This window comes from Ornithorhynchus anatinus, chromosome 4, assembly GCF_004115215.2.
Source record: "Ornithorhynchus anatinus isolate Pmale09 chromosome 4, mOrnAna1.pri.v4, whole genome shotgun sequence".
Taxonomy (NCBI): domain Eukaryota; kingdom Metazoa; phylum Chordata; class Mammalia; order Monotremata; family Ornithorhynchidae; genus Ornithorhynchus; species Ornithorhynchus anatinus.
This window is the reverse complement of record NC_041731.1, coordinates 60699884-60722811: the sequence shown is the minus strand read 5'-3', so window position 1 is coordinate 60722811 and position 22928 is coordinate 60699884. Positions and strand designations below refer to the sequence as shown.

General features: G+C 42.1%; 1 protein-coding gene across 1 annotated transcript in view; it reads right to left on the bottom strand.

Annotated features, from left to right (window-relative positions):
* The window catches only part of POP1 (POP1 homolog, ribonuclease P/MRP subunit), a 32475-nt gene extending 10767 nt beyond the window's left edge, over positions 1-21708 (bottom strand). Inside the window, exons 1-12 of the mRNA XM_029063954.2 lie at positions 21558-21708; positions 15544-15745; positions 13883-14050; positions 13475-13650; positions 12081-12329; positions 10691-10778; positions 8531-8718; positions 7558-7829; positions 7324-7417; positions 6205-6316; positions 4687-4806; positions 666-781 (exon numbers count right to left, since the gene is read on the bottom strand). Coding sequence (XP_028919787.1) covers positions 666-781; positions 4687-4806; positions 6205-6316; positions 7324-7417; positions 7558-7829; positions 8531-8718; positions 10691-10778; positions 12081-12329; positions 13475-13650; positions 13883-14050; positions 15544-15688 — 1728 coding nt within the window. The 5' untranslated portion in view covers positions 15689-15745; positions 21558-21708. The remainder of the gene's footprint in view (positions 1-665; positions 782-4686; positions 4807-6204; positions 6317-7323; positions 7418-7557; positions 7830-8530; positions 8719-10690; positions 10779-12080; positions 12330-13474; positions 13651-13882; positions 14051-15543; positions 15746-21557) is intronic.
* Between the last annotated feature and the right edge of the window lie 1220 nt (positions 21709-22928).

Sequence of the window (22928 nt, the reverse complement as noted above, 5' to 3'; positions counted from 1 at the left end):
TACTGAGCTGGGAACTGGGGTAGATTCAAGATAAATCAGGTCCTCCAAACGACTCACAGTCTAAGTAGGAGGGAGAACAACGATTGAATCCCCATTTTGCAGATGAGGGAACTGAAGCACAGAGAAGTTAAGTGATTTGCCTGAAGTCACACAAGCAGGTAAGTAGCAGAACTGAGATTATAACCTAGGTCCTCTGACTCCTGGGTCCGCACTCTTTCCACTAGGCCACGCTGCTTCTTTATATACTATAACAATGGCATGTCTACATCTGGAAATTCTATATTAGTCAGGGTTAATAAAGACTAATTAACAGTCTCGGTTCTCCTTCTGCCCAGTGTCATTCTCCTGGAATATGAGTTTTGGTTTAACTCAAAAAGAAATACAAATAATCTGCAGCATGAGAAGAAATTTCCCCCTCGGGACAATAAATCAATCACCTAAGCTACCTACAAGATATTCTCTTCTTGGAAAACAACAGCTCCAGGGAACCATATTTGCATGACAAATCACACTCTACACACCGCGCTGTCAGAAGACCGGCCGAGATTCTGAGTGAAGATCAGTTCCGTACCTTCTATAGAACTCTACTAAACTACGAAATGTGGAATAAGATGGATGAGTAGCCATCATCCATTTCCCTGCCAGAAGCCAATAGTACCAATCACCTGCTCCGAGATTTTATTCTCCGTGACACTTTTGCAGACCTCCTGGTCCCAAATAAAGCTCTGAGAGCACTCCACGGGCACACCCTCCAGAAGCAGTTTCCTAATTTTCTCTTGATCTATGAAAGAAAAAATAGCCTTCACAAACTGCAAGTTTTAGCTAGAAAGAAAGAAAAACCTGTTAGTGCTGTGGTAAGATGGATAGGAAGATCAAGAGTTACACCAAATTAGAAATTCTGAAGACTGAGAATGCCATGTCCGTAATCAGTAAAGGCAGTTCAATTTGTTGGGTTTTTTTTTTATTTCTTACAATGACTTCAGTTTTTCAAAATGTTTTACTAGATGGAAAAAGGCATCCTTCAAATGTACATGTAATATAATCTATTTTGTGATGGCACACAAACCAAAACCTTCCATTTTCTACCTAATCCAAATGCTGTTATATTTGCATGCGAACGTGCTTAAAAAAGCAGAAAGTAACCCCAGAGTAATGATTTGATTACAGTGAAAGCTTTTTCCCCCAGAAAACCCTAGAAACTGGCATCTCTGAAGGCAAATTCGGTAGACTGGCCCTTTTAAAGAAGGAATTGACCATGTTTGAGCCCTCCTAATGCTGCCCCCCTGGAATGATTGCTAATTTCATTTGCAAGGAATTTAGGAAAACTTCTTTAATCAGTGAGCTTCAGCAACAGGTTCAAATCAATAATCTTGTTCCTTTTCCACAAGTCTCTAATCCCCTGTGTGATTATGTAAGATTTCCTGCCGGAAAGCCCCAAATCTTTAAGATCTGGTACGGTTTATCAACCAGTTCACCCTTTTCTCACATCCATTCCTGAGTGGGATAAAGCTTTTACTATACTTATTGCCTATTCCTATAATAGGCAATTTGGAGCAACATTTTGTCTCCATAATAGCATTTAGGTCAAAATTGAGCTTTTATATCTTGTGCTGTTTACACAATCTATTATGCTTTGCTTCTCAAATCTTTGGAGAACAATTTTGACAAAACTCAGTATTTCTTACCTTCATTTATGCTAAGTGCTTTTTGATTGAAACCTACTAAAATGATTAAAAATAATCTACCCAATTCAACCTCAAGAGGCAAAGTACCCAACAGGAGATCAGATTATTCTGCACTTTGGCAGCAACAAAAGCGTATTTGGTGCAAAAGTCTGCTTTTCTGACAGTCTCTCAAAACAATGGCCCGTGTGTCTTAAGGTCCCTCAATCTGGCTCATCTTTTCCTGCTAAGGGACATAAAAAACGAAAACATTATTTGAGATTTTAGCTCCCAGGGCAAGCAATGGAAAACAGTCAGTTTGCATTTGTTCCCAACTATGGGAAAAGAGGCACAGAGAACGTTCGCTGCACAGTACATGGTGGGCAAAAACGCTGTGGATGACTGGGGGAGATTCAAGAAAGAAGGCAGGGAAAAAAAGAGTCTGATGGGGAATGCTGGGTGACTCAGGCTGAACATTGGAGATGTCAAGATAACCTCTTTAGGAAGACAAGGAAGGCCTCTCAGAAATCCTCTATCTCTAGTTGGTGCTGCTTCAGATTTGAGTGATGAAATCTTCATTTGTTATTTGTCTAGACCTCCAGACTCCTAAAATATTCCTCAATAAGTGGCTCTTAAATTAAGTGATTTTATTCCATTTTTACTCCTTTCCCCGACACAAACTCACAAGAGTATGAAAACCTTTGAGAGTGTTCGAACACTTTTCAAATGATGTTTCCAGGCAGAAAGACAAGGTGATTGGCAATTGACAAAATGTCCCACAAATCATTAGCATTAGATGTCAAATTTCAAGAATGCTAGTCACGCTAGCATGGATGAGTTCGGAATGAATGATGCAGAACCTGCCAAAAATTTCGTTGAGGCACTTGACTGCATCTGGAAGTTAAAGTTCCATCCAGGTGGACGGGAAATGCGGAAAATGTTGGTTCAAACTAAGAGCCAAAGAGGAATAGAAAAATCCGGGAAAAAAAAATCAACATTCCTAAAAATTAATTCAACTTCTATTACTGAAGATTGCTACTGAAATTTAATTTTTTTAGGTCTTTGGTGAAAGGGGAAACATGATATGGGAAAACAAAAGAATGGTTTTTGTTTTTTTTTTAACGGTGCTGAGGGAGAATAATAAAATCAAGGTTGGGTGTTTTGAATTCATTGGAAGTGTTTTCATTCAGTAAACTAGATAAAGGTAAAATGATCTTCCTGATAGTAAGAAACTGGGTTGCCTTGAAGATTTAAAAAAAAAAGAAACATTTTTAAGATAAGACATGCTTGGGCAGTTAACTTCTAGGGGTAGGTTGCAAACTGAGTGCTTTAAAAGTATTTGTACTAATTGCCCATTGAAACAGCAGTCCAAAATGCCAGGCCAGAGATATTTCCTACTAGTTAGCTATCTTAAATGGAGAATGCAGCCTTAAGAGTTGAAAAAGACTTGTAAAAATCAAACACATGATAAATATTTTAGAAAAGTTTGAAGAACAACAGGCAAGTCAATCAGACAAATACTTCTGGAGTATCTTCTTAGGAAAAATATCATTTTTTCAAATTCGTCCTGAGATCTTCCCACCCTGAAACATCTTAACTCCAAGAGCATGAAGCACAGAAGAGGAAAAAAATATGATACATAAGAATAAAGTAAATATTTCCCTATTGCCAAAGCAGATTCCTGATGCCAGCAGAACAAGCTAAACATTTGTTCATTATTTTTGGCAAGAACCGACGATACATTTATCTGGATCATAATCTCAGTGCTTAGCAGGACAATGGGTTCAGAACGAAATCAGCAAACATTTTAAGAACACTATGTGATTCCAAGTTTTGGATCACCAGGACGTTAAGATTCCTCAAGAAACTATTTCCCAGAATAGTTCTTTCAATCAAAGTTTTAACAACCAACTGTTCCAAAGTACTGCTATAGATTTAATAGGGCATAATTCACAACTATTTTCTTAGAAAAGCATACTATTTACTATCAGTGGAGATAGTATTTATGTGAAAATTTAATGTCAAAATCTTTACATGTTCAAGGAGATAATATGCTGTACGGAAATTCTGCTTCAGAGAAGGCTCTTCAGTGAGGTTTTGCCGGCAACAATGACAGTGAGATAGTTTCTCGGAAACCTTTGTTTTGGTTTTCCAGAGTCAAAACTGGAACTGTGAAGTCACAGTTAGGTTGATGTTCCTTCCAAAAGCTAGTAACTGCCTATATTTTAGGATAAAACCAATACAAGCTAAGTAGAGTTTGATGAAGTTGGAGGTTGATGACCTCACTACATAAAGGATCCTTAAAAGAGCAGACTGACAAGCATTTTATGGCCCATGGAGTGATGAATAATTTCAGGTTACTGTTAAAACCTCAGTGGCTCACTATACCCGACACTTAAAGTGTGATTTTTAATTTCTACACTCTGACCAATATCTAATGGCCCACAATGAAATTACTTACCTACAATATCCTCAAAACTCTTCTCTATCCAATGAGCACAACTCCGTTCTTGTGCAGTTTTGACTGAAAGTAAACTGTTTATCGCTCACGAAACAATAAATCATCTGACCATAATATGGCATTTAAACTTCCCCCCCGCCACACTTCTAAATAAACATGAATTTACCTCGATCTGCAAAACATTAATTTACATTTGATATACTGCAGCTGGATCCGCAGTTGAGCTCATTTCCCCAAACTAATATCTGGTGTCATTAAATCAACCAAAACCTCGAGCACCTAGGTTGGCCTTGCCAGGATTCGAACCTGGATCATCTGTATGGTTAGACAGAGGCTTCCATTGAGCACAAGACCAGCTGCAGGTGCAAATCCCTTCCTCAAAACTAAAAGCCTTGAAACCCAAAATTCTAACTAGAATTAGTACTCTAGAGTCAATTTATTTGGACAAAATATAGAGAAATCAGAAAAAGAGGAGGCGACTAGGCCAAGTCCATCATGCAGTAAATGTGGCCAGTACTGCTGAAAGTTCAAAAGGAAGTCTGCATATGCATTAAAGAACTTTACCTTGGGATTTTTCTGGATGGGGTAGAGCTTTGGACCTTTTTTGAGGTAAAGTCACTCGAGGATCTCCAACAGTCAGACCCAGTACACTACCTGCTGGAATTTCTGCTGGAGAGGCTATCCCTTTAAAGGAAAAAAAAAAGGGGGGGGGGGAGGCTGAATATCATTTGAATTAAACACATTCTACTTTGAACACTAGCTACCTCAGAAATTCTGACTGTAGAGAGAAAACATACCTTCCCAAATTAAATGATTTAATAACACCTGTCACCTATATTTCTCCCTGGAGTGAGAATGACAAAGTAGCTATAATCACTAGGGGGTTCTTTAAAGAAAAGGTCATATAAGTTCAAGCCAACACTATTAAATTGAAAGTTGTGGGGCTGAATGTCCCGAACAGTAGCATGCTTCATTATTTAATTACTTCTGTGTTTAACAGTTCAAATATTAGTTTCCTATAAGAAATGTCCATGCATTTCCCAAAACAAAAAACTTATAACAAAAAAATTAAAGAAATTAGCACGTTACACGATCAAATGGAATATGACTAGGTGTAAGTTATATACATGTCAATACTGTACAGAAATTAATTTTCAATTTTCATATCTGAATCAGAAAAAGGCAATTTGTGCTAACAGTCCAGAGATATCATTACCTACACTAAATAGCTCTGCTACGTTTTTTGCTTAATTAAAATGGGCTATAATCTCTTCACTCATTCAGTGGTATTTACTGAACCGTGTTCAGAGCACTGTTCATGGCATTTGGGAGAGTACAGTGCAAAGGTCATGGATTCTAGTCCCAGCTCTACCAACTTGTCTGCTGTGTGACCTTGGGCAAATCACTTCACTTCTTTATGCCTCAGTTACCTAATCTTTAAAAAAAGGACTAAGACTGTGAACCCTATGTGGGGACAGGTATTATGTCCAACCTGATCTGCTTGCATTTTCCCCCACAGCCCTTAGTATAGTGCCTGGCATATACTAAGTGCCTAACAAGTACCACAGTTATTATTATTATTAGAGTAGGGAGACATAATTCCTGCCCACTAGGAGTTTTCAAGGCTAGAGGGGGAGATAGACATTAAAATAAATTACGGTTGGATATGTACATAAGTGCTGTGGGGCTGGGGAGAATATCAAATGCTTAAGGGGATCAGAAAATACAGAAGGAAAGGTGAGAAGAAATGAGGGCTTAGGGAAGATGTGATTTTAGTAAAACTTTGAAAATGGGGAGATTCAAATTACTTCGAGGGAAAGCAAGTGCTTAATCCAAGGTAACCTTTACAGTGCACACAGTAGCACATAGTAAGCGCTTACCAGATACCATCATTTGCAGAACTATCTGAACGTGAAAGAACTGTAATAACTGGAATGAAAATTTTCAGTGGCATGATCACAAAATTATAATGGGTGACTACGTTACAGATAAATACAATAAAAACTCCTATTGTAGATATGCATGTGAAGATTAGTAAAAGTTCTTCGCTTCTTTCCTTTTCTAATATCCCCCCTTATATACCTCCCAGCAATTCAAAGATGGCTTCTTGACGGTGATGACGAGAAACGCCGTCAGGATTCTTACAGTTTCTGACCCACCAACTGTGAGGTGGTGTTTCTCCATCTCCGGCATCCTAAAAAAAAACCCCAAACCCTCAAGTTACTCAGTAATGTAATGGACTTTTGAGTAATGTGTCATGACAGGAGTCAAAATCTACCTGACCCATGGTTCCCAAATACTTTTTCCCCAAAGTATTCTGTCATACCAATGAGTGCTGATTGCTATTATACTAAAATTTACACGTGACACATCAATCGTATTTAATGTCTGTCTCGCCTTCTAGACTGTAAGCTTCTTGTGGCCAGGTCAATAGGCACGTACCCAGTCCGCAAGGAGCTTTCGAAAATAGTACCAGCCTTCTGCTCTGCTTCTTCTGGTTCCTAAACACCTCCTGTACCCGTCCGTGCCCCTTCTGAATCACCCAAGATTTTAAAATATTTCCATTTTAGGTTTCATTTATTCTTCCCTGTTCACGACTTTTGAACTTTGCTTTCCTTTCCTTGTTACTATTTCACATACTTGGTTTACTATGTTCTTTTCCCTCTCCCAGTCGTGTCAATTGAATTCTTGATTCTATTTAGTTGCCATTGTTTTTACGAGATGTTCTTCCCCTTGACGCTGTTTAGTGCCATTGTTCTCGTCTGTCCGTCTCCCCCGATTAGACCGTAAGCCCGTCAAACGGCAGGGACTGTCTCTATCTGTTGCCGACTTGTTCATCCCAAGCGCTTAGTACAGTGCTCTGCACATAGTAAGCACTCAATAAATACTATTGAATGAATGAATGAATTGAACTCAGCTACACATTTAAAACAAACCCTGGTATTCCTCACCCACTTCTTAAGTTAAACATTTTCCTTAAAACTCAAGACGAGAGGAGGATTTAGTACTATAAATGAGACCAAGTCAATTTCTTGGGGCAATTACACTAGCTTTTCTTTTTCTGAGGAGGCAAGCAAAGATCACATAATCATCCTAAAGTGGGGAAAGGAGATAGAGTACTGCCTGAGATGAAAATTTACTAGACTTCTGTAGTACTTCAGTGCAGGCCTTACAAGAAACAATGATTTTATATGTTCTTACCGTTTGGATAGAAGCGGCTTTCAGGGCTTCGGTAAGGACACAGTTAGAGAAGGGACCGATCAGACGATATCTGTTCATTTCCATTGTCAGATCGCTGGGGGAGAAAAATAAACATTTTACATTTGAACAGATCACTTCTGTGCAACCGAGTACAATGAATACAGGGTAAAAGACTGTTCTGGGAAGTTTCTTCGCGACCCAGGACTGACAACATCAAGTTCAACAGGTACAAACCTAATAGTAATTCCAGTAGTCTGAGATGTCCAAGAATATGGCTGAAGTGGATTTCTAGTTCCATCACCCACAATTTTTTTTGCTCGTTTAGCATTTTCCTCTGTTGTACCTTCCCTTTTCCTTTTCTTGCCAATGTTCTTAGTGACTTCAAATTGGCTTATCTTTTGAGGTGGTACCTCTGGAAGTGGCGTTATAATTGGTTCAGAGATACTGTCAACTACTTTAGTAGGTTCTTCACACTGACACACAGTTTTGATCTCAGCCAATATATCCTGTGGAAATAGTTCATTTTGAGATTAGGATTAGAATAATAAATTAGTTCATGTAGGGAAAAGAAAGGTTTACAATGAAAATAACTGAGCTGAACAAACTGTCTGTGTAAATTCTCAATTGGTCAATGTTTCACCCCTTCAAATTCTAAATGATTACAAAACCGGAACAGAGACTAAATAAAAACCATCACATTTTAATGTTTTACTACCCAGAAAGCATTCATATGTGCTGTTAAAGAGTTGGAGCAGATGTTCCCCAAAGGGGAAAGATATCAGTCAACTGCTGAGCAACAGAAAAATATTAAAGCTATGTTGACCACTACAGACACACAGGATAAATAGACACCAAATATATACTTTTTGGTATTTACTATCACACAGCTTCCAATAGTTCAACTTTTAAGCCATGAACATAGAGAATAATTTTATTTATAAATGAAAAAATTGAAAAGGTAAGACTGACGCCCTTATTTCCACTAGACTGTAAGCTCATTTTGGGCAGGGAATTTACCTACTAAAACTGCTGTACTCTCCCAAGCACTTAGCAAGCGCTCAATGCCACTGAACGATTCTAATGATTTGCCCTGATATCAAATTGTCATTTGTATTTGCATTTTGGGCTTTTATGATTTACACCAAAAGGAAAAAAAAATCAGAATTATTAAAACTAAATTGTGATAGAACAGAATGTAAAGACACACCTGTTTAAGAGTTGGATGAACCCAAATCCACAATTGCCTGGTTTCAGAAATAACCCCAGGGTCATCCAAGGGCTTCCAAACAAACGTAACAGGACCGAGCATTTCTTCAGGATATTTATCTGCCCGGTAAAGGGCTAGAGAGCCTTGGCGCTTTCCGGACAAACACTGAACAGCTGCAAAAGTCAGTCCTGAAATATGAAAATAAGAAACCATTCTTGAAGCAGCTATATTTCATTCCTCCAAATTTATAGAGAGGTAAAATGTTATATTTGTACACGCAGGAATATTAAACTAAAACCCCAAAACGCCCCATCAAAATAACAATCCTAGAACAGATAAATTGATGGCATTTATTGAGTGCTTAATTCAGGGCTCTGCCCACAGTGAGTGCTTGGGAAAGCAAAATAGAATAGAGTTGGTAGAAGTGATCCCAGTCCACAAGGAATTTACGGGCTAAAGGAAGACAGACACTAAAACAAATTAATTACTGAGAGGAGGAATAATAAGAGTATCGTATGAACAAAAGTTCTGAGGGGCCGGGGTGAGTGTTAAAGAGATACAAACCAAACGCGTCGGCAATGCAGAGGGGCGGGTGAATAGGAGAAATTAAGATTTAGTCCGGGAAGGTCTCTTAAAAGGTGTGATTTTGAGAGGTTTTTGAAGGTGAACTACTGGATATGAATGGGGAGGGACTTCCAGGCCAGAAGGAGGATGTGGGCAAGGGGTCGGTGGCAGATTAGAGGAGATGGGGGTACCGTGTAAATTGGTGTTAGAAGAGTGCTGTGTGCGGACTGGATTGAAGTAGGTCAGTGAGCTGAGGTAGGAAGGAGAGAGAGCTGATCGAGTCCCTCAGAACCGATGGTAAGGAGATTATGTTTGATGCGGAGGCGGTTGGGCAACGATTAGAGATTTTTGAGGCGAGGATCGGGACTGATCGTTTTTACAGAAAAATGGGCCACAGTGAAGCACGGAGTGGAAAGGGGAGAGACGGGAGGCAGGAAAGTCAGCAAGAAGACTGATACAGTAGTCAAGGTGGAAAATAAGTGCTTGGATTAGTGGGGAAGTAGTTTGGATGGAGATTCTAAAAATGTTGCGATGCTAAACTCATCGGCGTCAGGGAACGTGTCAACCTATTAGTACATTACACTCTCCCAAGGACTTAGTACAGTGCACTGCACAGAAAAAGCGCTCAAAAAATTCGACTGCTGGTAGAGCCGACAGTCCCTGTACCCTCGTGGTGGCGGTTTGCATCAAGAAGAAGGGGGTGGATTTTGAAGAGGTTGTGATGAAAAAACCAACAGGATTTGATGAATCCAATAAAGGAACTGAATGATCCAATAAATTGAATGATCCAATAAAGGAACTGAAAGAAAGCATTCTGGGCTGTGAGTTGGGGAAGACAATGGTTTAGTCAACAGTGATGGGAAAGGCAGGGACAGGAGAGGAAAGATGGTTTTAGTTTGGGATATGTTGGCCCTGAGGTGCAGGATGGACACCCATTTAGAGATGCCATGGAGGTAGGAGGAAATGAAAAGTTGTAAAAAAAATAATAATAATAATAAAAGGGGGGAGAAGGGCAGTGAGGTAAATTTGATAGTCAGTCATTCAAGTAGAGATGGTAGCTGAAACCATAGGCGGGAATAAGCTCTAGGGAGTGGGTGTTAATGGAGAATAGAAGGGGACCCAGAACTGACCCTTAAAGGATAAGCGCTCAATAAATACTATGAATTATTCATTCATTCAATAGCATTTATAGAGCACTTACTATGTGCAGAGCACTGTACTAAGCGCTTGGAATGGACAATTCCATTATAATAACAATAATAATGTTGGTATTTGTTAATTATGGGACTCACAGTTAGGGAATGGAAGACAGAAGAACCAGTGAAAGAAACAGAGGAGCTGGGTAGAATGCTCCAAACAGAGGGACTAGCCCAGCATAAGAGTGGAGAGTGAGGTAGAGCTTGAAGGGGATCTTGAGGAGTGAAGAACACACGCTTGGGAGAAGTGGGTGAAGAGATTGGATATCGAAGTTGGGGGGATGTTGGCAAAAGCCTTGAAGCTAACGGTAAGGCGTTTTCCTTGTTCCGGGGGAAATCTGTAATGACCGGAGGGCTGCAGAGCCACGACAGAGTCATTTCAAAGCACCACAGGTATTACCTGTGTCTGTGCTACAGATTCGAGCAAGTGCCTTTAGTATTTCTTCCTCTTTTCCATTCACCTCCAGGCAGCAGTAGTAAGACAAATCCTGTAAAAATATAGATATGCAGTGGGACAGATTTGGTTTTCTGGTGAAGTAGGACAGAAGTACTAAGCAAACTGTAATATTTAAAAAAACTACGCACAGCCATGGTGTTAACACGTGTAGTTTCGGCCATTTTTTACTGTATTTAATGCTTAGGTTTTGACGGAGCGCACCCCATTTTCCTAAAACGCCGGGGTTGCTTTCTTGCAAAACCTCTTTAAGTCGTAAGCTGTAGTATCTACTGTGTCTGACGTACTACTCATTTGCACAGACCATTACTTTGGCTAGCGTATCTCACGGTAAGCATGGTGGAATTTTGCCCAATTCCATAACCAGCAGCATGGCCTAATGAACAGAGCTCGGGCCTGGGAGTCAAAGGGACCTGGGTTCTAATCCTGGCTCTGCCACTTTGCTGTGTGGCCTTAGGTAAGTCACTTCACTTCTTTGGGCCTCAGTTCCCTCATCTGTAAAACGGGGATTGAGACTGTGAGCCCCTTGTGCGACAAGAACTGTAGCCAACCCCAGTGGCTCATCTGCCCCAGCACTTTGAACAGTGCCTGGTACGTAATGAGCACTTAAGTGTTGTAGAGAAATATCACAAAAAGTCAGCATTCTTATCCAAAAGAGAAGTGAAAATATCAGTCATGATAGAACATGGACTGCGTCCAGCCTGATTATCATTTCCCTACCCCAGCGCTTAGTACAGCGCCTGGCACATAGTAAGTGCTTTACAAATATCAGTAAAAAACAAAACAAAAAGATAAGTGTAACTTCTATTACTAGCAAACATATCTTTCCACTTTGAAACCAGCTGAAACTGAACTGGGGTGCTTTGGAACAACTAGTAACCTCTTGCAACAAAAAAAAATAATCGGGTTTTATCCCTAATGATTAATATCAGAACAGTTCTGATACCATCCTATATTAGAAAACTTTAATTTCTATCAAAATAAAAGGAAATATTTAGACTCTATCCAAGTAAAAGGAAATATTCAGAACCTTCCTTTAACCTCAAACATGTGCTTCATGCTTCCTTATTCCCTTATCCTTCACAGTCTTGTACGCACTTTTCAACTGCACAATTTCCTTTAGTAAGAAACCTATTATGTGAATGGGGACAAATGATAGTCAATTACTCATTGTTAGTTTAGCTAATCAAAACCTTAGCTACCTGTAAAAACTGGAATTGGCTCATTTAACCTAGTTCTAATATCCACATCTTTTTAATTTATCAGAACTGAGTCCTTGGAAAGATTATTGTCTTTCCGCTATTAGAGGAATCAAAAGCAAAGTGCAGGACCATACCTGAAGAAGGCACTGTTGTGTCATGGCTCGATAACAAGCTCTGTAGCTCTTAACTGTAGGACTATCTCCAAGGCAGTAACCCCACTTCTTCACCATATGAAATCTCTTTGCATGCCAAATATGGGTTTCTAACCACATATTCTTCTTTTGTCTACGATTAAACTCCAAAAGCAGGTTTGAGTGATGGCGTCGGGCCTTGCGGCATTTACTTTTCGAATGCTCTTTTTTCTGGTGTGCTGCTTTTTCTGCCTAAATGTGAAAAACGGTATTTTTCGGAGCAAGTTTAGAAGCATTACAAATTTGGCAGAAAGAATTTTGTCTTAAAAATCGTTTGTCTTTATAGTATACTAAAGTTTTACATCTCAAAAGCGCTTGAGTAATGACTATAAAGATCCACTAACAGTGCTGAGAATCTCAAAGTACCAACCATAGTACATGTGACAACTTGTTAAACTGGATTCTTCTAAGGGAAACAGTGTGGCCTAGAGGTAAAGAACACATGCCTGGAAGTCAGAGGACCTGGGTTCTAATCCCAGCTCCACCACTTGCCTGCTGTGTTCAATCATTCATTCAATCATATTTCCTGAGTGCTTACTCTGTGCAGAGCACTGTATTAAGCGCTTGGAATGTACAATTAGGCAACAGATGGAGACAATCCCTGCCCAGTGACGGGTTCGCAGTCTAAACGGGGGAGACGGACAGCAAAGCAAAACAGAACAAAACAAAGACAATGTCACGACTTCTTTGTTCCTCAGTTCCCTCAGCTGCAAAATGGGGATTCAGTACTTGTGGTCCCTCCTACTTTGAATCTCATGTGGGAACTGATTATCTTGTCTCTACTCCAGAACTTAACAGAGTGTTTGGCACAGAGTAAGTGCTTAAGAAATACCACAATTGTGATTAAAGATTCTTAGAAGTTAAGGATAAAGCAATCAAAACTGCTTTGGAATCAGACTTCATTTAGATTGTGAGCCCGTTATTGGGCAGGCATTGTCTCTATCTGTTGCCAAATTGTACATTCCAGGCACTTAGTACAGTGCTCTGCACAGAGTAAGCGCTCAATAAATACGATTGAATGAACTAGTAATTTCAAAAGAGACACTCTCACAATTTTATTCAGCTGCTAAATTGTTAATGTCCTACCTAACACCCTTAGGTAGGCCCAATTCATCTTTGTGTTAACTAAATCATTTTTCTGTTTCTTGCTTGACTAAGAGAAAATAAAGGTTTGCTTAAAACCAGGGTTCATTCACACCAGATTCCTGTGGTCAAAAAAAATAAATAAATCCCCAAGGTAACTGAAAAGATGAGCAAAGCTTCTATTTCCCTGAGCCTCGCTACCTAACTTCATCAGAAACGTGGGGACGTGTGGCTTGACTGCCTGACAACGGTACCTCTTTCTGGGCAATCTCACGCAGCCGTCTCGGAAGCCGCTTAATGTCATGGCTCATGGCCCGTCTTCTCATATGCCTGGGTAGAGTCTGGAAAACTAGGGAATTTGAAGACTTCTGCGTCACAGCCTTTAACATGGCACTGATTTCAGCCGCTCGGGCTTGAGCAAAAGTAGATGCTAGAAAGGAAATCATTTTATTCAGAATTCAAGGTTATACAGACAATATTAATGTTACACAAGTTATACGTCAGAGGTGGGAGAATCAACACGGGTTTACGCGATTGAGCAACGCAAATAACTAAGGGCACTAAGATTTTGAAGCAGTTGTTTATAATTTGCAGATTTTAATTTCTTAAACCACTTGACTATTTCAATCAAACCTTTTCAGGCTCCACTTCTTTACACTTACCGGTTATATACTTGGGTAATTCTTGAGATGTGCCTTGGCGTCCTCCTCTCCACCCTCCCTTTCCTTTTCCCTTCTCTCCTCTATAGTGTTCGACATTACAGAGATCAGAAGAGGGAGGCTGATGCGTTGACTTCTCCGGCTGATGCTGGGAAGTCCCGGAATGCAACTCTAGTAGATTTTTAAGAAGCAGTGACACAGAAAACAACTTAGTTTCTTCTAATACGGTTCATAAAAATCAACAGCAGCACATTATGGGTTTACATTGTACGAATCACTGTGCCACAGGCTGAAAAGAATCATAGCCGTTCATTCAAACCCATTTCTTGCCTAGTAGCTGACAATATAAAAAGGATGAGGACAGACATATATAAACTGAGCAAAAAACAAGAGGCATTTAGAAAAAAAAACATGACCGATTAATTTTCAGGTTATAAGCCACTCAACATGTAAATATGATTTTAAATTAAGATCTTTTCAGATCTCTTTTTGGGGTGAGATGGCCTACGGAATTTGTAACTTTTAGTCATTTTTAAACATTATTCAAGGGGCGGAAGAGCACCATACTTTGTTTTAAGTTTGTGGTAGTAATTCAATTTCCTTGAAAGGATCTCTCTTCATAAATATTTACTACCAGAAGTATTACAGCTTCTCTCAGAACAGTATAAATGGCAGCTTTGAAATTATGACTCATAAAATGCATTTTCTTCATCAGCGAATAAATTTACTCAATGTATGAGGGAGAGGCAATACATCGAGAAGAAAAAACATGTTGATGAAACAAAAATGTCTGGCATTGTCCAGATGGATTTTGCTGAAAGCAACTGAAAATTTCCTGTTGCCGAATTGTACATTCCAAGTGCTTAGTACAGTGCTCCGCACATAGTAAGCACTCAATAAATACTATTGAATGAATATACTCCTGCCTTCATTCATAGAGGACTCTGGGGTAAGGAAGAAGATAAGTTTTCTAGTGTAACTGCCCCTCTTGTTAATTTACAAAGTTTTAGGCTATTTTTGGCAACCTGGATACAATCAACTTGCAATTTTCTGTATGACCTTGGGTAAGTCACTTAAATTTTCTATGCTTCAGTTGCCTCATCTATTAAAAAAGGAAATTTAGACTGTGTGCGCCCCAAGTGGGATATGGACTGTATCTAACCTGATTATTTTGTATCTCCCCCGATGCTTAACTAATACTAAAAAACACTGCATTAAAGGGTGATGGAGAGAGCATGGATAAACTAAAATTGACAGTTAAGTGAAAAATCTTATTTGATCCAAACTCCCACCTTCAAAAAATATCCCCCTTAACTTGCCATCCTCTGAAGAAAGTGCTCTAGAATTGTAATAAGGCCAAAATGCCAACCGATGGTGAGGAGAGAAGAAAAAGCACAGGGTTTGTAGGATTCACAGCATGGAAAATCAGTCCCCGAAAAACTGAGGGCTGCAACGGAGCCTGGGCTCCCTCTCTGCCTAAAGGATAGCGAGTCGTCTTTTTGGAAGGACGGTCGAGGTGTTAAATGTTTGAGTTTCAGAAGATGCTGCAGGACCGATAACACAAGCTCGGGGGTTATGTTTGGTAACTGGCAAAGGAGCTACGAAGAGAGTTAGCAAAAAACCCAAAACTAAATAAAAATAACCACCAAAAAAGTATACCTTACCTTGCCTTTGTGATTGGAAAGATATGCCTCCCCCATTATGATGCTTTACTCCACTACTGTCAGCCCCTACACCAGAAGACAGAGTGACACTAGCAGGTTGGTTTCTCATTTTCTTGGCATGTTTCTTTTCTCTTGCCGTAGACATTGCTAAAGACCGAAGCAAACCAAGGCAGTCACGATGCGATTCAGCAGGGTTTTCTTCCTGTTGAAGTCGAAAAATGAAATCAAAATATAAACTAAACCCAAATGAATTTAGCATGACGATTTGATTCCTTGACATTATCGTTAGATGGTAAAAAATCCTTGAGGGCAGAGTTCATGTACACTAATTCTACTGTTCTCTCTCAAGTACAGTGTGGGCGGGGAATACGTCTGCTATACTGTACTCTCCCAAACGCTTAATACAGTGCTCTGCTCGGAGTAAGTGCTCAATAAATAGATTGATTGATTGTTCACACGCAGCAGGAACTCAATAGCTGGGACATCGATACTGCATTCCATTTCTGATTGTGCCTCCCCCTGAGACTTTGGATAAATCACCACCGTTTCTTGGTTCCTTCAAGTAAAAGAACAATTCATATTTCTCAATATCGTAGAGAGAATACAAAAAAAATTAGCCTGACCTACATCCCAAGATGCTCTGATGAACAAAGTCACTTCATAAAATAATAATCGGATATAGGGAAGCATGCAAGTCAGGGTAGAATCAGACCAAAGAAACCGTGGAGAAAAATGCAAAATGTCCACCAGAGAAGAGCTTGATTGAAGAAAATTCTGGAGGAATCCCAGACAGAAAGGCCATTTCTGGATCTGTTCACCCCACAAAAGAGAGTTAGACTAAAAAAATCCACTCCTTTAAGGCCTAAGAGGGTTAGGCTTCTACTTACAAGTGAACTCTTACCACGAAAGCTACATTAAATTCCTGCTAATGTTCTGCTGCCCTACTGCTCATACTGCTCCAGCACAAATAAATATTTATTAAATAAATAATTTTTAGCACAAATAATTACAACTCCAGCACAAATTTTCCTTACTGGCAGAGTTTTGCAAGAACACAATCCTTGTGGTATGGGAGAACTGGGAATACTTCCTTTATTGTAAGATCTCAATGGGGGAATCTCAAACATACTCAAATCGCTGTTTGAAGACTCCATCCTCAACTGCTCAAACTGCTCATCCCATCCTGTTCAGATTACAAGCTTCAACTGACAAGAGAATCCTCTAGTTATATCAGAATACTAAAATATTAACAGTAGTTTTCACATAGAGGTGCTTTATGGGTGATATGCAGATCACAACGATGCCAATGAGATTTCCTTGCTACAGTGAGATAAACTAGGACAGCATTTCAAATAAGTCAAAATACTGATTTGAGAATAAGACATTCTGGAACATACTTCTGCATCTCGAGTGAAGAAACTGTTGACCACTACCAATATGACTGCAATGCAGTAACCTGACTGCAGCAGAAACTCCTTGTTTCTTGGGACACTCAGCTCTGCCAGAATATATATTTTCAATACTCGTTTGGGCTGGAATACTGCTAGGAAATTAAGGAAACAATAACCCAACCAACCGAGCCTACTTATAAAATACTATAAAATCAGAAGACATGAAGTGTACATGCGTGCGGACGTGATATCTGAACTGTTGCCTGCTACTTGGCCTGTGAAAAGATCAAAAGACTAGGGAATCGGGAGAGCTGGGGTCTAATCGTGGCTCCTCCACTTGTGTACTGCGTGACCTGGGGCAAGTCAATGACTTTTTCTGTGCCTCAGTTTCCTCGCCTGTAAACTGAGGATTAAATACCTGTTTTACCTCCCCTAAAAGTGGGGCAGGAACGGTGAGAAGATCTATTAGATCTCCCTCGGTGCTCAGTACAGGGCTTGGCCTGGAGTAAGTGCTTGACACACCCCTGTAATTATAACTCCAGCGCAAATTTTCCTTAATGGCAAAGTTGTGCAAGAACACAATCCTTGTGGCATGGGAGAACTGGGAGTATTTCCTTTATTGTAAGGTCTCAAGGGGGAATCTAAAACATACTCAAATCGTTGTTTGACGACTCCATTCCTCATACCAAATCAACAAAACCTACCTTGGATCATGTCCAGTATTACACCCTTCATGTCCTTGAGATACCACAGTGTCATTTAACTCTTGGAAGAGGATCAGAGTCTACACTGAATTATGCTTAGGAAAATAATGGGAAAAGTATAACGCATTATTAACTCAATCAGATGTCAAGAATCATATAAATCATGATTTCTGTAGGTCAAAACAGTTTACATCTGAGATAAGCTTCATCCCTGTGACCTGTTGCTTTTGCTCCATATATGAATTAATCCTACCTTCCTTAAATTATTTTTCACAAGCACAACTAGTTTTTTAGTGTCTGCTACCAATCATTTAGCAAACACTAATAATAATGATAACGTTGGTATTTGTTAAGTGCTTACTATGTGCAGAGCACTGTTCTAAGCTCTGGGGGGAGATACAGGGTAATCAGGTTGTCCCACGTGGGCTCACGGTCTTAATCCCCATTTTACAGATTAGGGAACTGAGGCCCAGAGAAGTGAAGTGACTGGCCCACAGTCACACAGCTGACAAAGGGCAGAGCCGGGATTCGAACCCATGACCTCTGACTCCCCCGCCCGTGCTCTTTCCACTGAGCCACGATGAAAGGGGTGGAGCGCGATGAAGGGGAGGCGATAGAGGGGGTTGGGGGGTAATAAAGGGGGGACGATGATGGCGGCTGTAGGGCGATGAAGGGATTGGGGGGAGATGGAGGAGGGAAGACAAAAGGGGCGGGGAGGTGATGAAGCAGCGTGGCTCCGTGGAAAGAGCCCGGGCTTGGGAGTCAGAGGTCGTGGGTTCTAATCCCGACTCCGCCACTTGTCTGCTGCGTGACCTTGGGCAAGCCGCTTCACTTCTCTGGGCCTCAGCTCCCTCCTCTGGAATATGGGGATGAAAACTGTGAGCCCCGCGTGGGACAACCTGATTACCTCGTATCTCCCCCAGCGCTTAGGACAGTGCTTGACACATAATAAGTGCTTAACAAAAATCACTATTATTATTATTATGGAGAGGTGATAAAGGAGTGGAGGGGCGATGGGGCGGGGGGGGGGTGGGTTACGATAAGGGGGCAAGATGAAGGAGGCGGCGTGCAATGAGGCTGTGAGCGCCTTGTTGGGTACCGATTGCCTCTATTTGTTTCCAAACTGTACTTTCCAAGCACTTAGTACAATGCTCTGCACCTAGTAAGTGCTCAGTGGAAAAAGCCTGGGCTTAGGAGTCAGAGGTCGTCAGTTCTAATCCTGGCTCCGCCACCTGTCAGCTGTGTGACTTTGGGCCAGTCACTTCACTTCTCTGGGCCTCAGTTTCCTCATTTGTAAAATGGGGATGAAGACTGTGAGCCCCACGAGGGACAACCTGATCACCTTGTATCTCCCCCAGCGCTTAGAACAGTGCTTGGCACATGGTAAGCGCTTAACAAATACCATCATCATCAATAAATACGATGGGGTGAATGAATGAAGGGAGTGGGGTGTGATGAAGGAGAAGTGATAAAGGGGTGGAGGGACGACATTCATTCATTCAATCGTATTTATTGAGCGTTTACTGTGTGTACTAAGCGTTTGCAAAGTATAATTGGGCAACAGAGAGAGACCATCCCCCCCCAACAATGGGCTCACAGTCTAGAAGGGGGGGGGGGCACACAGCAAAACCAAAGACGTAGATAGGCATCAATACCATCAAAATAGATAAATTGAATCTATCAAAATAGATAAATAGAACAGCTAAATAGCGCTTAACAAGTGCCATCATTATTATTATTAAAAGGGGGAGACAGTACAACAAGGAGGCAGACGTCGATACCATCAAAATAGATGAACAGAATCAGAGATACATGCACATCATTAATATGTGCATCATTAATATGCTTCGCACCTAGTGAATGCTGAACAAATGCCATCATTATTATTATTAAAAGGGGAGACAGACAGCAGAACAAAACAGGGGGCGGGCGTCAATGTCAAGATAGACAAATAGAATCATAGACACCAGCGCATCAATAATATGTGCATCATTAATATGTTTTGCACATAGTAAGCGCTGAACAAATGCCATCCTTATTATTATTAAAAGGGAGAGACAGATGGCACAACAGAACGAGGCGGGTGTCGATACCATCAAAATAAACAGTATCACAAATACATGCACATCATTAATAGAGTGGCAAATACTCTATGCAAATATGCCCAGTGGTGTGGGGAGGGGCAGGGGGTTGAGCAGAGGGTGGGAGCAAGGGGATGGGGAGGGGAGGAGAGGCAGAGGGTCATCATTCATTCATTCATTCATTCATTCATTCAATTGTATTTATGGAACGCTGACTATGTGCAGAGCACTGAACTAAGCACTTGGAATGGTCAATCGGGCAACAGATAGAGACCATCCCTGCCCCATGACGGTCTCACAGTCTAAATGGGGGAGACTCATTCATTCATTCAATAGTACTGACTGAGCGCTTACTCTGTGCAGAGCACTGGACTAAGCGCTTGGGATGGACAATTGGGCCACAGAGAGAGAGCATCCCTGCCCCACGACAGGCTCACAGTCTAATCAGGGGACACTCATTCATTCAGTAGGATTTATTGATCCCTGACTATTCATTCTTTCATTCAATCGGATTTATTGAGCCCTGACTATTCATTCAGTAGGATTTATTGAGCCCTGACTATTCACTCATTCATTCAAGTCGGTTTTATTGAGCCCCGACTGTGTGCAGAGCACTGGCCGAAGCGTCTGGAATGGGCAATTGGGCAACAGAGAGACCCTCCCTGCCCCCCAACGGGCTCCCAGTCTAAATGGGGGACACTCATTCATTCAATAGGATTTATTGATCCCTGACTATTCATTCATTCAATAGGATTTACTGAGCCCTGACTATTCACTCATTCATTCAGTAGGATTTACTGATCCCTGACTATTCACTCATTCATTCAATAGGATTTATTGATCCCTGACGATTCACTCATTCATTCAATAAGATTTATTGAGCCCTGACGATTCACTCATTCATTCAAAAGGATTTATTGAGCCCTGTCGATTCCCTCATTTATTCAATAGGATTTATTGAGCCCTGACGATTCACTCATTCATTCAATAGGATTTACTGATCCCTGACGATTCACTCATTCATTCAATAAGATTTATTGATCCCTATTTACTCATTCATTCAATAGGATTTATTGTTCCCTGACTATTCATTCTTTCATTCAAATAGGATTTATTGAGCCCTGACTATTCACTCATTCATTCAATAGGATTTATCGATCCCTGACGATTCACTCATTCATTCAATAGGATTTATTGATCCCTGACGATTCACTCATTCATTCAATAGGATTTACTGATCCCTGACGATTCACTCATTCATTCAATAGGGTTTATTGATCCCTGACGATTCACTCATTCATTCAATAGGATTTATTGAGCCCTGACGATTCACTCGTTCATTCAGTGGGCTTACTGAGCCCTTAGTATGTGCAGAGCACCTGGAATGGACAGTTGGACATCAGAGAGAGACCCTCCCTACCCCATGTCGGGCTCCCAGCCTAAACGGGGGACACTCATTCATTCAATAGGATTTATTGATCCCTGACTATTCATTCAATGGGATTGAGAGCTGATTGCATGCAGAGCACTGGGCTGAGCGCTTGGAATGGACAACTGGGCAACAGAGAGGGACCATCCCTGCCCCAGGACGGGCTCCCAGCCTAAACGGGGGGGGGGAGACAATCAGCACAGCAAAACAAAACATCATGATAAATAGAATGAAGGGGAGGGACGCCTCATCGACAGAATAAAGCGGGTAATAAATAATACAGGGAAATGAGGATGATGCTGGGGGGGAGGGGCAGGGGGAAAGGGGGGGCTCAGCCTGGGAAGGCCTCCTGGAGGAGGTGAGCTGCACCTCCAGCTGCACCACCCAGCCAAGGGGCTCGGCCTCCTACCTCCCGAGGTGGTCGCCTTTCCTCTCGTCCTTGAGAGCCTCTTCGCAGGCCCCTCTTCTTCTTCTTCTTCGTCTCCTCCTCGTCCTGTCCTCCCCGCCTGGCCCAGCCACAACGTGCGCGGCCTCCCTGCAGCAAGACGCATGCGCCCTACGACCACCTCCCCCCCCACCCCGAGGCCGTCGGACTACAACTCCCACGATGCCGTGCGCGGCCGCCCGGCGACAGGACGCATGCGCCCTACGCTCATCTCTCTCCCTCGGATAGCGCCGGAAATACGGCTCCCAGGATGCCGTGCGCGGCCGCCAGGGGAGTAGCACGCATGCGCCTTACGAGGAGCTTCCTCCCTCGGCTATCGCCAGACTACGACTCCCACGATGCCGTGCGCGGCCGCCCGGCAGTAGCACGCATGCGCCCTACGAGGAGCTTCCTCCCCAGCCCCTCGGATATATCACCTGACTGCGGGCGCCCGGCGGCAAGACGCATGCGCCCCACGAGGATCTCCCTCCGTCGGAGAGCGCCAGACTACGGCTCCCATGATGCCGTGCGCGGCCGCCTAGAAGAAGGACGCATGCGCCTTAGAAGGCCCGCCTCGGATGCTACTAATAATGTTGGTATTTGATAAGCGCTTACTATGTGTAAAGGAGGAGGGATACAAGGTGATCAGGTGGGGCTCACAGTCTTCACGCCCATTTTACAGCTGAGGGAACTGAGTTGCCCACAGTCACAGAGCTGACAAATGACAGAGCCTGGATTAGAACCCATGACCTCTGACTCCCAAGCCCGGGCTCTTTCCACTAAGTCACGCTGCTTCTCTGACTCAGCTAACAGCTCCCCCCCCGCCCAGACTAACTACTTCTACCACGCCGTGCGCGGCCATTGAGCGGAAGGACGCATGCGCCCTAGAAGCCCCTCCTCGGACACTCGGACGCCCCGGACTACAACTCCCACAATGCCTTGCGCGGCCCAGCGGAAGGACGCATGCGCCCTAGAAGGCCCCCGTCGGCTGCCCCCGGACAACAGCTCCCACAATGCCGCGCGCAGCCGCTTATTAGCGGGACGCAGTAGAGAAGCAGCGTAGCTCAGGGGAAAGAGCCCGGGCTTGGGAGTCAGAGGTCACGGGTTCGAATCCCGGCTCTGCCACTTGTCAGCTGGGTGACTGTGGAGAAGTCACTTCACTTCTCTGGGCCTCAGTGACCTCATCTGGAAAATGGGGATGAAGACCGTGGTATTCCCCCCAGCGCTTAGAACAGAGCTTTACACATAGTAAGCGCTTACCAAATACCAACCTTATTATTATTAGAAGGCCCTCTTTGGCCACTTGGATGTCAGCCGACTAACAGCTCCCGCAAAGCTGTGGGCAGCCACTCAATA